The 14,057-nt window shown below is 59.0% G+C and overlaps 1 protein-coding gene and 1 long non-coding RNA gene across 2 annotated transcripts; both read right to left on the reverse strand.

Moving 5' to 3' along the window:
- Positions 1-1,190: 1,190 nt before the first annotated feature.
- LFNG (LFNG O-fucosylpeptide 3-beta-N-acetylglucosaminyltransferase) lies at positions 1,191-12,407 on the reverse strand. The gene is made up of 8 exons (XM_085074548.1): positions 11,969-12,407; positions 5,048-5,096; positions 4,122-4,221; positions 3,818-3,971; positions 3,646-3,731; positions 3,194-3,359; positions 2,900-2,985; positions 1,191-2,807 (listed from the first exon to the last, which is right to left on the reverse strand). The coding sequence occupies exons 1-8, from the start codon at positions 12,362-12,364 to the stop codon at positions 2,741-2,743; spliced, it is 1,104 nt and encodes a 367-aa protein (XP_084930674.1). The 5' UTR covers positions 12,365-12,407; the 3' UTR covers positions 1,191-2,740.
- LOC146430686 (uncharacterized) lies at positions 7,198-11,962 on the reverse strand. Its single transcript, XR_014855075.1, has 2 exons — positions 9,328-11,962; positions 7,198-9,296 (listed from the first exon to the last, which is right to left on the reverse strand). It is a non-coding gene; the product is annotated as an uncharacterized LOC146430686 (long non-coding RNA).
- Positions 12,408-14,057: the final 1,650 nt, after the last annotated feature.

Here is a 14,057-nt window from a genome sequence, read left to right on the forward strand (position 1 = left end):
TCCCAGCCCCAAGCCACAGCCCCAAGCTCCCCAGTGCCTTGGTGGCACTTAACCCACATCTCCCCATCCTGTCTGGGTGCCAAGGCAGGGTCAGGCTCAGCGAGGGTGGCAACACTGCTGGGAAATGCCCACACTGCTGAAACCGCAGCCTGTGAGCAATAGGAAAACCCGTGGGGAGCAGATGGGGTTTGGTGTCACAGCTTCCTGTGCCTGACGCAGGTCTCTTCACTGTCCCCACACCAGGGATGGGCTGAGGGGCACCAGGTCCTGCACCCAGCACCCCTTCCTGGCCCCAGGCAGCACTGCTGTCCACCCACCCTTCCCTTTCTCCAGGGCGCTTTTTGGGGTCTCTGGGTCAGGGCAGTGCTGGCTCTCTGAGGCAGCAGCCAGAGCCTCACCTCACCCAGGCCTGCAGAGGCTTTTGATTTTTGAGTTTTGGAGGACTTTTGATTTTTGGGGCTGTCTGAAGGGTGAGCTGGAGCTGGGAGGAGGGGTGGCTGCTTCAGCACACGCCGACTTCCTGCCAGGCTGTATTTTTAGCAGGGCCAGCCCTTGATAACCCAGAGATTCGAGAGAAACTGTGAAGTAAGTAAGTGTGCCTCTTAAAAAAAAAAAAAAGTGCTGGCTCTGCAGGAAGGTGGGGAGGAGGGGATGGCGCTGGTGGCACCAGTGGCACAAACAGGGCTGGTTTGGGGACAGAATGAGCAGATGTTATGCTATTGCCACAGCCTGTGGAAGCTGGGGCTGCTCCTGGCAGGTGGATGCTCAGTGTTGGTGAAACTGTGGTGGAGAGGGAGAAGGGAGGGCTGGCAGGGAAGGGAAGGAAGGGAAGGGGCTCCTCCCCCGCAGCCCCCAACCTTCCCACGCACACGCCTGCCTGCCGGCTGTTAACAACACCCTGCTAACAACCGGCTCGCACCTCATCCCCACCGCCTCCGCTCCCACCCCTGAGCCTGGGAAAAACCAGCCCTGAGGGGCCAAGCCCCGTCCCAGCCTTTTGGGAAGGGGAAGGAGGAGAGGACCCTCACACCCTGGGATGCAAATGGCCAGCAGGATCCCAGTACCCGTGGGAAAAAAGGGATGGAGGAGCAGCCCCTCCTGGGGGCATCCCTGAGAGCTCGGCCAGAGGTGACAACAAGGATCAAGGGGTGTTGGGAGCAGCACATCCATAAAGAGACGCCGGAGCCAGGTGACTGTGGTCAGCAAAAAAAGCCGTTTTATTGTGACCGCTCCCACGGGAACCCCGCGGCAGCGATCGGGTTCAGGTCCCTGAGAACACACTGTCCATGCTGGTTCCCCTTCCCACAACTATTGCTTTAAACACATCCTAGTTACAAAAAGCACAGAGTGACATTCCAGATACTGGAACATATAAATTAAGGTAAGTGATAGTTACAAGACATCGCAATTTTTTTTTCTTTCTTAAACAGATTATCAAAGGTTGGGGAATTTTCTTTTTCTGATCCACAGAAAATGTATAAAAAGCATTTTAAAATCTACATATTTCTCAATGTGGTTTTTCTTTTCTTAAAAAAAAAAAAAAAGAGGCACAGTAAAAAAAATACTGGCGCAATAACATATTTACAACACACCCATTATGGGCTATTTTCACTCAGCTTCAAGTTGGAAAGGTTCAGCTCTGGCTTAGCTCAGGGGCAGAGAGGGGGCTGGTGTCGGCAGGCAGGGCAGCTCTCGGAGGATGCAGGGTCACTGTCCCTCCCTGGATAAATGCCTCTCCATCAGGGAGAGCACGATGGGCAGGTTGGGAGATGCCCAGCTGGTCAGGTGCTCCTGGGCAGCACCCACAGCCAGGCCAGGGCTGGAGGATGCACTGGGGACACCCACAGAGCCCCGGGCTGGACCTCGAGGTGCTCCTTTGCAGAGCTGCAGGGCTGCCCGAGCAGCAGGGAGGTGGCACTGGAGGGAGACCCTGCACCAACACGGTGCCCACAGCCCTGCGGCAGCTCCGGAAAAACCTTCCTCCCACGCCCCTATTTATAGCAAGGCTTTACACGAGTTTATAAATAGTTCACCCACCGGAGCTGCCATGTGGGGGGAAATGGAGTTAACACCGACACTGGCTCCAGCTCACCCCACATCTCCCTCCAGCGCGGCTGCCGAGCGCTCAGCAGCTTTGCAGCACCCTGGAGGAGTCATCGCCACTGCCAGAGGCTTCCCCTGCCCACCTCTGCCTGCTCTGCCTTGCTGCCGAGCCAGGCAGCAGAACTCACGGGGATCCCTCATCCCAACGGGGAGCCAGAGCTTCGCTGCTGAGATTTTGGGGCTGGGAGAGAGGACGGGGTGGGTGAGGCGTTACGGGAGCGGGGTGGGGGGTAGATGCAAAGGGGAGAACACACCAAAAAACTTAACATTTGAAAGGAAAAAAGACAAACCAAGGAGAAGCAAGCCCGGGGTAGGGCAGGGCCCCGCTTTGGCCTCTCCCCACGCATGGCGTGGGGCTCGCCAGCCGCGGGGTGCCCAGCGGTTAAGTGCTCAGTTCCCGTCCCTCTCACCATCCCGGCCGGACAGCGGCGGGCACGGGCAGCCGGGCAGGCAGGGCAAGGGTCAAGGGGCCGCACAGCAGCCTTCAGTACACACACACTGTGCAATACCACAGCAACGACGTCCGTCCGTCCGTCCGCCTGGCGGCGAGGCCGGAGCGACACAGCCGCACGCAGGTCCCGCACGCCCGTCGGATACCGGGGAAACTCGGGACGAGGATGGAGGGGACACGCTCCTCCTAGTAAACCATGTTGGTGGGGCACCACGGCGTGTCGGGGTACAGCAGGCAGTGCACCGAGCGGAACCTGCGGAGGAGAGGAGCAAGGCTGAGCACGGGACGGCGGCAGCCCCGCAGCAGCCCGGCTTGGGGGGATGGGGACAGGGACCCCCAGCTCACCTGGATGGGTCCTCCTCGACACTGAAGGCTCCCTTCATGTGGATGGAGTTGCGCTTGTTTTCAAACATGCCATAGCTCAGTGTCACCTGGGGGGCAAGCACAGGGGGGTCAAGTGGCCGACGTGGCCATAAGGACCAAGCAGGGGCGTGGGCAGCTGCAAGATTGACCCCATTTCCCAAAGCCTCCAGTGACAATTTACATCATCCCACAGCGACGGGCCGATGGGGCTTTTGGTCACATGTCAACCAACATCTTAGCCGCGATGCCCAACTTTTAGGTGACAACTTGGGGTACCTGCTTGTGGATCTCCGACTTGGGCACCTGGTGGAGGTTCTCCAGGTGGGAGTGGAAGAGGTTGCTGCGGATGAGCTTCACGCCCAGCACGGACTCGATGATGTAGCCGATGGTGCAGTCGTCGGGCAGGCGGATCTTCTCTGCGGTGCTCATGAAGTGACCCCCGCTGCGGGGAGACAGACAGGGGCTGCAGAGGAGCAAAGCCCAGGGGCTGCGAGCACCCTGCAGGGTCTGGGGTTGCCTGGTGGGTGCCCAGCTCTGATTAAAAAGTCGGTTTTGGGGGAAATGAAACCCTTCCCAGCTTGTTTCCAAGCTCCCTGCGGACATCCCCAGAAAGGCAAAGAGAGGAAGGTGGTGGGACGCGGTCCAGCATCCATCCCCAAAAATGTCACCTCTCTGTGCCCTGGGGACCATGAGGAGTCCCCATGGGAGAGCAGTGCCAATGCTCTTACCTGGCCCAAGGACTCATCTTCAGTGCCAGCCCCCGGCTGATACAGAACCCTGCTCCGCCCGTGGCAAACCAGAAATGCACAGGATGCTGCGAGAGAAGGGAACCAGCAACAGTGAGACTTCCTTCTCCACCCAGCCCAAATTCAGCCAGCCCCAAACTGTCCCCACACTCACCATCTTGTTCTCACTGATTCTCTCAGTAGCCTGGATGGGCCTGTCCAGACTGGGCTTCCCGATGTAGATGTCCTGTGTGTGGGGGTAGCTGGAGAGCAGCTTCACCAGCATCCTCACGTTCACATAGTTGTCATCATCCACGTGGCAGAACCACCTGCAGTGACAGCAGTGTCACACCAGCCCAGGGCAGCTCCCCAGTCCCCACGCTGAGATGCCACCCCAAAACCACCAATGGTCTCTGTTTGCACCATCCTGTCCCCTTTCAGCCCAACTGTCCCCCCCAGCAGTCCTGGGCACTGCTTACTTTCTGCCAGACTCGATGAACTTGTCATACTCCACGGCCATCTTGCAGGACAGCGCCTGGCGGCTGTGGGCAGCTGAGCAGTTGGTGTTGATGACATTTCCTGCAGGAAAACAAGAGGGGTCAGAACCCAGCACTGGTGCTTCCCATGCCTCCCCACACACTCAAACTGACACTTCACCACACACGTCCCAGGTGTGCCAGGGGGGTGGAAACTCATGGATGATCCTGCTGCTCAGCGACCTGCATGCTAGGTTGTTTTGGGCAAATGATGAATTTTGGGGGGAACAGCTTTTGTGTCCATGAGAGATAAGGGAAGGGATGAATAAGGAATGTGGATGCAGCAGTTGCACCATAGATCAGCCCTATCCACGTTCCAAGCACAATGCCACCCTACATCACCTTGCCCATCCCTGACCTGTTCACCAGCCACCCTGGGGGGGAAAGGGGTGTCTGTGTTCCCCAGGACATGGTGGCAAAAATCCTGCCCTATTTTGCTTGCCCAGCTCAAAGACAATGACTTCCCAGCCTGAAAAGGAGTCATTTGCATGGGGAGAACAGACCAGGCTGACCCCAGCCTGGAGAATGGCTGCCAGGGAAATGCTGCCATGAAACCCTGTCCTCTCTGCCCATCAGTCCCAGCTCATCCCAGGGACAAAGTGGTGCAAAGGCACCCCAACCTGTTAGAGTGACCCCCAGCAGCATCCTGACTGGGAAGGAAATCTGTCCCCAGCTGGGGCTCACGGGCAGAGGGTGCTTTAAGCATTTTCAGTGAAACAAATTGCCTCATCCTCAGCCCAGAGCCCTGTGGTGAGGGCTTTCCCAGAGCTCCCAGGACAGGTCCCACACTGGCCATGCTCCACAGGTGGGGGCTCTCCAGGGGACCTGACCAGGTCACACACACAAAGGGACAAGAGCCACAGACTCACGTGCTTGCTTCTTCAGCTCCTCATCCTCCCCGTCAGTGAAGATGAAGGTCTGAAAGAAAAGACGAGGCACCTCTGAGGACCGAGGGGCTGAGACCACATGGCTCTGGATGTGACAGAGCACCCCTGGGCAGCACCTGTCCCTCCAGGATGCTGATTGTGACTTTTTCCACCTTGTCAAAACCCAAAAACTTCTTCCCCCTCTTCAAAACCCCGAGTGGCACTGGAGAGCTGGGAATCTGCACAACACACTCAGCTCCAGACCGAGACCCCTGGGGTGCAACCCCAACCCCCTCACAGCCCCCTGTGCCGAGCATCCCCATCCTCTTTTGCATGGGGCAGCAGCTGCCAGGGAGATTTTGGGGGCCCCAGGGGCTGTCCCCAGCCCGAGGGGAGGCGGGGAGCAGGTGCAGAGCGCGGCCTGATCTGAGCAGGGATTTCAGCCTGGAGCTGCCCGAGCAGGTGTGTTTGCCCGTGGCGCCAGCTCCCAGCCATGTCCCCACCTGTGTCAACAGCACGTGCCTGGCCCTGGCCACTTGCATAATACCTGCACGACTCCTCTCTGCTCCCTGTGTCCTACCCAAGGGGCTGAGACGGTGCCAGTGAGTGCCACTTGCCAGCCCCGAGGAGGGGATTGTCCCCCACTGCCCCATCCCAGCACGATCCCACGGTGCCAGGCAGCACCTGACCTCCTCCTCAGGCCCCTGAGCTGCCTGCCCGGCTGCACTCCTCTATTTACACAGCTAATTCCTGGCATATGTCACCCAGGAAGGAGGACTGGAGGGGCTGCTCCGGGCCTGGGATTTGGGGAAGGACGAGAAGCAGGAGTAGAGAGCAGGGGGTGGGAAAGGCATCGCCATCAATCAGCGGGCAGCAAACAAAGCTGGAGGAGAGAAACCACAACCAGCTGCCAAGCGCTATTAAAAACCAGACGTGCACAAAAGGGCAAAGGAAGAAAGACAAAAGGGCTGGGGGGGAAAGGCAGGAGGCAGCAGAGGGGGGACGATGGAGCGCCGGGGATGATGAATTACAAGTGAGCTGGAAATTGGGTGCCACCCCGCAGCCGGCCCCGGGAACGCGCTGGGGTTTTGTGGCTTGTTTGAGGAGCTGGGTACAATAGTGGGGTTGACTTTACTCAGCGAGCAGAGTTAAGCGGGCAGCGGTCATTAGCATACAGCTGCACTGGTTAACCCAGCCCTGTTTGCTCAGGTCCCCAGCCGGGGCTGGTGGGGAGAGCCCAGAGCTGCAGCGAGGCTCAATGGGAGGGGACGGGGCTACAAGTGACCTTTGGGGCTTGAAAAGGAGGAAAGAGAAAGGGGGGAAATAAAGGATGGAGGAGGTGGGAAGGCAAGTTCTCACAAATGCACAGCCTGCCGTGCAGCCTGGCTTGTGGGGAGGGACAGAGGTCAGGAAGGCTCTGAGCTGATGGGGAATGGCTGATGAGGAGGGGACAGCTGGGGGACAGGGACCATCAGCTGCAGGGCCAAGGATGCCCGTGGTTGCTGTGTCTCCATGGACACAGCACTGCCGGGGTGGGACGAGGTCAGTGCTGTGTGTAGAGGAGGGTTGTCACCCCCAAACAATTCAGGGTACAGCTGCTTGTCCCCATTTCCCCCAGGTGCTCAGGGAGGGCTCAGGTAACTGCTTGGGGTACGAGCTGAGGCAGGGCAGCAGGAGCCCAGCCAAGGCTGCCCAAGACAGCCCTGGCACTCCTGCCCAGGTCCCAGCCTCGCTGGAGAGGCCAGGGGACACACAGCCTCCGCACAGGCGAGACAGAGAATGTTTGCTTGATTAGCTCAGAAGCGCCGTCCAGCAACTGCCTTCAGCTGCTCCAAAAATAACCCCACAACTAATCCTGCAGCTCAGCCGCTATAAATAGACCACAGAGACAATTGTTTATTACTCGCCTGCACCGAGAGCCTTCATCCTATCAAAGCATCTCCCCCTGTCCTCTCCCCACGCACATCCCTGTCAGATTCCTGCTATGAGTGGACCAGGTGGCATCTCAGGGACTGGGACAGGGCACACAGCTGCAAGTCACCCCATGTGGGCATCTGTTAGACCTCACAGGTTTCTCACATCCTTCCCAACCCCACCGTCACATTCAATTAAAACTAGAAAATTTAAAGGCTTTATTTTCAATTTTTTAAAAAATTAATTTGTCTGTGTTTCTTGGAGGGGAGCTGTACCCTTCCTGCATGGCCCTTCAGCTGGGGCTGCAGGGGAGAGGAGCAGAGGTGACAGCCAAGCCTGGGAGGGGATAGGTCAGGAAAGGTTGAGAACAAACAAAAAATATGAATCCACCTTTAGCATCTCCCATGTGGGATGCCAGACGTGAGGCCAGGATCCAGTTCGTCATGCAAATGGACGCTGCAGCCAACACCCCTGAGCTGTCACCTACCAAACCACCACCTCCAGAGCCAGCAGGGCCAGAAAGCACTCCCAGCCCTCATACCCCTCTCCCACCCATCCCCTGTGCCAGCCATGGCACCGAGGGGTGCAAGGACCTCTTGGCCACCCCCTGCGGTAACTTTTCCTGCGGGGTGCAAGAGAGGAAGGGCCCGCTGCCCCCCCCAACCCTGCAGGAAACCTCATTGTTCTCAGAACTGCAGCTTCAAGAAACACAGGATGCCAAATCCCTGCCGAACAATAGCTGCCAGCGCTCCACGCAGCCCCGCACAATGCAGAGCCCGGGACTGAGCGGCACCCGGGATCCCCGCGGCCAGCATGGGGTCAGTGCCCCAGTGCCCGCCAGGAGCCAGGCAGCCACCAGCAGCCCCTGCCACCTCCTCACCCTTGGGGAGGGCTCTTTTTTTTTTTTCTTTTTTTTTTCTTTTGTTTTGCCTCCCCTTCATTTCTCCTTTCAGGGTGACTCATTTCCCTCCGCTGGTGGAGCTCATGGGTTGCTCGTGGCTGGGTGCTGCACAAGGTGTCCCAGCAGCCAGGGCCACCCCAGGGTCACCCTGGCCCTCTCTGTGCTGCCTGCCCCAGTGGTTCTGTGACTTCCTGCAGTGACACACTCTCAACATGTCTCAGGCCTGCCACCATGCCACCAGCACAGCCACCCAAAAGGGGAACCTTGGCTGGGCAGGCACCCCGTGACCCTGAAGTGCACAAATCCTGACCCTGTGCCACATCTCACTTCCCCATGCTGGCAGAGGATGGAGCACTCCAGCACCATTTCCACAGCCACCCCACTTGGGTGCAGAGGAAAGGAGGCAGTGAAAAAGTGCTGCTTGTGGGGACCTCAGTCTCCAGCTGGGTGAGGGGCTCTGGAGGAGATCAGGATGCAGCCACAGCTGCCCAGCTTTGTGTCCTCCACAGCAAAGGTTCCCCTTTCCCTCCAGCCTCAGGGTTTAGGGGGAAAATCCCCACCCCTCTTCAACAAGTTGGGAGCAGTGTGACGGCGATGTCCCTGCCCTGGCAGCGTGCCACGATGGCAGCATCCCCACTCCATGGTGGTGGCTTTCCCCAGGACTGGGGGCAGATCCTGCTGGCACGGGATCCCAAGGCTGGGACCTGCAGAGGCAGGGAAGGGGCTTGTAGGGCCGCGGGCCCTTCCTCCCCCTTCTCCTTTCGGCAAGAGGAAGAATCCTCCACTGTAATTTTAAATGCTATAATTTTTTAATAACCTCCTCGCAAACAATGAGCTCATTGTGTGGCAAGGGTCCCCCACCCTCCCGCCTGGTGCTCCACGCGCCGCTCACCGGCTCCGGGGCTTTTATGGACAAGGACAGCAGCATCGCCCGGGACAGGCAATTAAGGGGCCCCCACCCCTAAAACCCACACAGGCTGCCCCGGGGGACAGCGGGGAGGGACCCTCACACACCATCCGAGCTCGGCAGTGCTCAGCAGGCCCTGGCACACAGCCCAGGGCTGGGGGGAGGCAGCTGCAGCGCGGGGCTGCTTTGGGATGAGCAGTCGCTGCTCTCAGCCGCTCTGGTGGGAGTGCGAGTGAGACTCACATGCCAGCGCGCTCCGGCGTGTGGGTGGGGACCCTGGCCAAGGTGCTAGAGGAATTTGGGAGCCGCCATCAGAGGAGCGTGCTCTCTGGAAGGCAAACCCCTTCCCTTTGCCCCGAGAGCAGGAATTTTTCAAAGGCTGCAATTACCGCGCCGAGCGGGAGGGAGGGAGGCAGCCAGCGGATCCCACGCTGCCGGGACGGCGGCCCGGGCTGGAGCCCTCGCCTGCTCCGAGGCGTGTGCCGAGCTGCCTGGATGCCTCTGGGGTGACCCCAGGGACACCCAGCCACCTTCAGGGTAACCCCAGGGACACCCAGCCACCTTCAGGGTAACCCCACCAGGGGCGGGAGAGGTGTCCTTGGCAGCCCTGCCACTGCAAATCACCCGACTCAGAAGGAAAGCAGTGGGTTTGGATTTGCTCCTGCCCAGGGTTTCTGCTTAATGGCCACTTTTCCTCCCTCGTCTCTTTCCTTTCAAGTGCAAAGTTTCTCCAGCCTGCACTCCAGCATCCTAAGGATACTGAGACAGCTGGAAACTCTCCCCAAAGCAAGGAGGGGAAAACCCACAACTCTCCTCCAAAAGCAACTTGTCTGGCCTGGATTGTGCAACCCAAAGAGGAGAGTTAGAAGGGAATAGGGATGTGCTGTCCCTGTGCAGAGGCAGGAAGGAGAAGGGGGTGCCCTTTGCAGTGTCTTGGAGGTGACAGAGGGCAGGAAACAGGGACTATTGTGGGCAGAACAAAGAGCAGCCAAGGAAGGACACAATAGCTGTTCCCCCTATCTGCCAGGGTCCAGGCAGGAGCTACCTGCTGAATTTAACCCCTTCTCACCAGTGCCTGCATCCCTCCTGCCTGGCTAATGAACAGCCAGAGGGAGGCTGGGTCTTGAGTGAGAGGAAGATCAGGAGAAAGAGAGAGACAGCTTCAGGCAAGGGAGATTCTCAGCCCTCGGGCAGGAACTTCCCCACGTTGGTGAGGCAGCTCACATGCCTGAGCACCGTTAGAGAAACCAGAGTGAGAGAGGATGAGCAGAGACAGGCCTGACTCAGACCAAGAGAGACATCTGAGCAAAGGCAGTGCCCCACTGTCACCAAATCACCCTCCTGGGATGGAAACCAGGGGGCCAGGCAAGGAAGAGATGCAGGAACTGCAGGGAAGCAAGAGGGAAAATCCCACATGCTGCAGGCAAAAAAACCCCAACCTGATGCCCAGTTTGGGGAAGCCCAGGGTGCCTCAAAGCTTCCCAGAGCCAGCGGCTGGGTCAGCATGGGAAGAGAGGAGCGGATCGCCCCCAGCAGGGCGGGTTCATCCCCTCGGCCCCGTGTCCCCACAGCCCCGCAGGAGTTTGTGGTTCCTCCAGCTCTCTCGGCAGCTCCTTGTCCTCAAGTGCTGTACAAGAGCCGTCACTCAGCGGCTTGGCTTGTCAGGCGGGCACCTCGCCGGGCTGCGGCCCCCCTGGCTTCATGGCCCTCATCTCTAGGCAACCTGACCTGGACACGGCCGGCTCCGGCTCCCTCGTTCCCATGGAAAGTGCCACACAAGAGGCTGCGAAGCCTTTTCTCTGCGCCAGGAGAAAAGGGGCTTTGTTAGCTTGCCCAGGGGGACAGCGTGAGAGCCGAGCCTTGGGGCTCTGGGAATCCAAACGGACAAACGAAGCACAACAAAAAAAAGAAAAAAAAACCTAGAAGAAAGCCGGAGCTCACAAGAGGGAGGAGAAAAAAAAAGAGCAGCCATTCCCAGGATCATCTGTAGGTGCTCAAAGAGCGTTTCCCCCCCACTACCACTCACCACCCCCTCACAGTGACAGCAGAGCATAAAAGAGGTTTCCATTAAATAACTGGACCAAGGAGAAGTGGCAGATCCACTGCCAAGCCCAGGAAACCTGAGCAAAAAAAAAAAAAAAAACCAACAAAAACCCCCACGATTCACAGGGGAAAAAAATAGGAAGATAATGCTTGGGGTACAGTGCAGGAGCCAAGACCCCACAAGGTCCAGCAGAGCTGGGTGAGGAGGCCAGGGGCAGGTCGATCCTTCCCCCACTGCCTCCACCCTCAGCCACTCCAGATTTCCGAGGAAAACAGTTTGCAAGCAAGAAACTCAGTTCCAGGCCAGGAGGAAACACGTGAAGACAGTAGGATGGAAAGGTTAGGACCAGACATAACTTACTTTTGGGAAGCTGTCTAAGGGTAGAAAACGCGCCTTAAGAGCAAATGGCAAAACACATTTCCTAAGGAAACAGCTTTTTTTTTTTTTTCTTCAGGACGTGAAGGACAGAGTAAGGGACTGCCAGGACATCGGTGAGGTCAGGAACCAGACTCGCTGGAGCTGCCCCGGTGCGGGTGAGCCCTGCAGCCCCCGAGAGCTCCCAGCCCCTCCAGCCTTGCCCAGTTCCTTGCGAGGGGAGTGAGAGCTTGGGCACATCTCGGCACTCTCCCAGCCCTGGGCTGCCCAGCTGGGTGTCCTTTGGGCAGCACGACTGCAGGCACCTCACCGCAGGGGCCTGACCCGGACTGTGACACCCACAGGCTGGGCTGCTCCCCTGCACCGTGCCTCAGTTTCACCAGCGGAAAGCAATTCAGGTCAGCTCTGCTATGGGAGGTGCTCAGTGGAAAGGACCCCGGAGCAGAGTTTTGGGGGATTGATGAATGTGAAGAGCCAAAGTCGGGCTCTCTCCATCACTCGCCCGTTCCAAACTCACCCTGCAACTCTGCATTTCACCCTCCCGAAAACACAGTTGGCTCCAGAACAGACCACCCACCCTCAGAACAGAGCCACCCGGCTCAGCGATACGGTGGAACTGGGAAGGGGATGCGGTATTTGCCGGGTCCCCGCACCACCCGGATCCCTCCGGACGAAGGGCCGACACCGCGGCGGGGAAGCGCGGGCTGCAGCCCGTCCCGAGCCGCTCCATCCCGGCCAGCGGTGGGGACAGTCCCCATCCCCATCCCTGTCCCCATCCCTTACCATGTCGCGGTTGCGGGAGATCCAGGTGTCGAGCAGCAGCTCCAGCCGCGCCTTGTGAAACTTCTTGGTGGTTTTGACGGCGATGAAGACATCGCGGGGGGAGATGTCCTCGGCCGGCGGCCTCGGGGGGCTCGGCGGGGCGGGGGGAAGCTCCCGCCGCGCTCGGCTCAGCCGCCCGAAGTAGTCGGCGAAGCTGCGGAGCCCGGGCGGTCCCTGCGCCGCCGGGGGAGCCACGGCCGCCGCCGCCCCCAGGCTCTGCAGAGCCCGCTGCGCCCCGCCGGCCTCCCCCCGGGCCAGCCCCGGCCTCCCCGGCGGCTCCACCATGAGCACCAGCAGGCAGGTGAACATGGAGCCCACGAGGGACAGGAGCAGCTTCCTCCCGCAGCTCTTCAGCATCCTTCCTTCTCTCCGCTCCTCGCCTCTCCGCGCCGCCGCCACCTCCAGCCCCCGCCGCGCCGCCGCCTTTAAACCGCGCCCGCCCCGCCCGGGGAGGGACAGAGCCGGGGCCGCCCCACGCGGGGCGTGAGCATCGCCCGGCCCTGCCCGCCGACCGCCCGCGTCCCTCCGACCCTCGCGTCCTCCCCGCCAGCCCCTACACGCGTCCCTGCTCCGCCGCTCCTGTCCTGCCCGCTCCCGGCTCTGCGCATCTCTGTGCCCGCGGCCGGGAGCTCACGGCTGGGCGCTGGCGGGATGCAGGCGCCTTCTCCTCCTTCTCCTCCTTCTCCTCCTTCTCCTCCTTCTCCTCCTTCTCCTCCTTCTCCTCCTTCTCCTCCTTCTCCTCCTTCTCCTCCTTCTCCTCTTCCCTTCCCCCCGATAGCCGGGGATGGCTTCGCTCTGCTCCCCTGCAGCCCCCAGCACGCCGGCAGCATCGTTCGCTGCTCTGCCGGGAGCAATGGGCTCGCTCCCCGTCCCGAGCTGTCCTTTCCCAAAGCCCTGCGCCGAGATTTTCTCACAGCCCTGTCCAAGAGGCTTCCAGAAAGCTGACCAGCCTGACCAAAGTCCGGGCAGTGTCCCATCAGTGTCTTCTGAGGCCAAGCGTAATTGAAAACAAGCACATCAACCCCCCAAAAAACCGCAGCACTCCTCTCACTTCCACCAAGCTCCATTCTGGTGGGTAAATCTGGGGACAGGGAGCCAGGAGGGTTTGTTCCCATTCCTTCTCAGGGAGACCCAGGGAGGCTCCCAGACCTGACCAACCTCACCCCGGGAACAGCACCGCGCTTTGAAGCTGATGGACAGCCCCAAAGTTCTGGGATATCTGAAAATAAATGCTACATAGATACCAAGCAGCGCCCTCCCCCCATCCCAAGTGATCACTAGTCATGATAACGACGGCTTGTTAAATGAGACACCATTTTTCCATCCAGACAGTGGGAGAAGTTGTGGCTGAAAGAGAAAACTTGGTCGAAATCTGGTCCTGGATGTGCCACCAACTCGATATTTTCCTGGCGCTGAATCCCGGGGCCTCTTTCCCCCCTTACCCTCTCTCTGCAAGTAGTGAGCTTTTGGGGTTTTCTTTCCCAGGGAGTGTGCTGCTACAGGGAGGCGGATTTGGGTTTGGGCCTGGGCTGCAGTGTAATGCCATAATCAGGGGCTGCTGCATTTTTGGGCAGGGACCTTGTCCAACTTGCATTTTTCCTGCTGTCACGTGCTCCATTCATCTCTGGCACTGGATAAACAATACCATAATACCAGGCAGGATGAAGCAGGGAAACTGCTTCCTCAGGCAAGCCCCAGCATTTGCCTTCTCTTGATTGTAGGCTCCGCATTCCCCTGGTCAGCACTTGAACCATGATCCCAGGCTAGAAATGCTCCGGGAGGCTGTGGGGTTTGGTTTCACAGGGCATTGCCCATGTCTAGAGGCAGACCTGCATTGCCAAAGAAGCCTCCCATAATAATAATAATAAAAAAAAGCAGTTAGACCATACAAACACAGGAACAGAATCCCACACTCCCCACTTCCCGCTATTGCTGCCCAGCCTTCCAGTCTCAATTTGCTTTTTTTTTTTTTTTTTGGGCGCCCTTTGTCTCCAACCCGATGGCACAGCAACCGCGGCTCGAGAGGCAGCTGAAAAGCCCGAGCAGCAAA

This window comes from Lichenostomus cassidix, chromosome 14, assembly GCF_008360975.1.
Source record: "Lichenostomus cassidix isolate B80296 chromosome 14, HeHo_3.0, whole genome shotgun sequence".
Classification (NCBI taxonomy): domain Eukaryota; kingdom Metazoa; phylum Chordata; class Aves; order Passeriformes; family Meliphagidae; genus Lichenostomus; species Lichenostomus cassidix.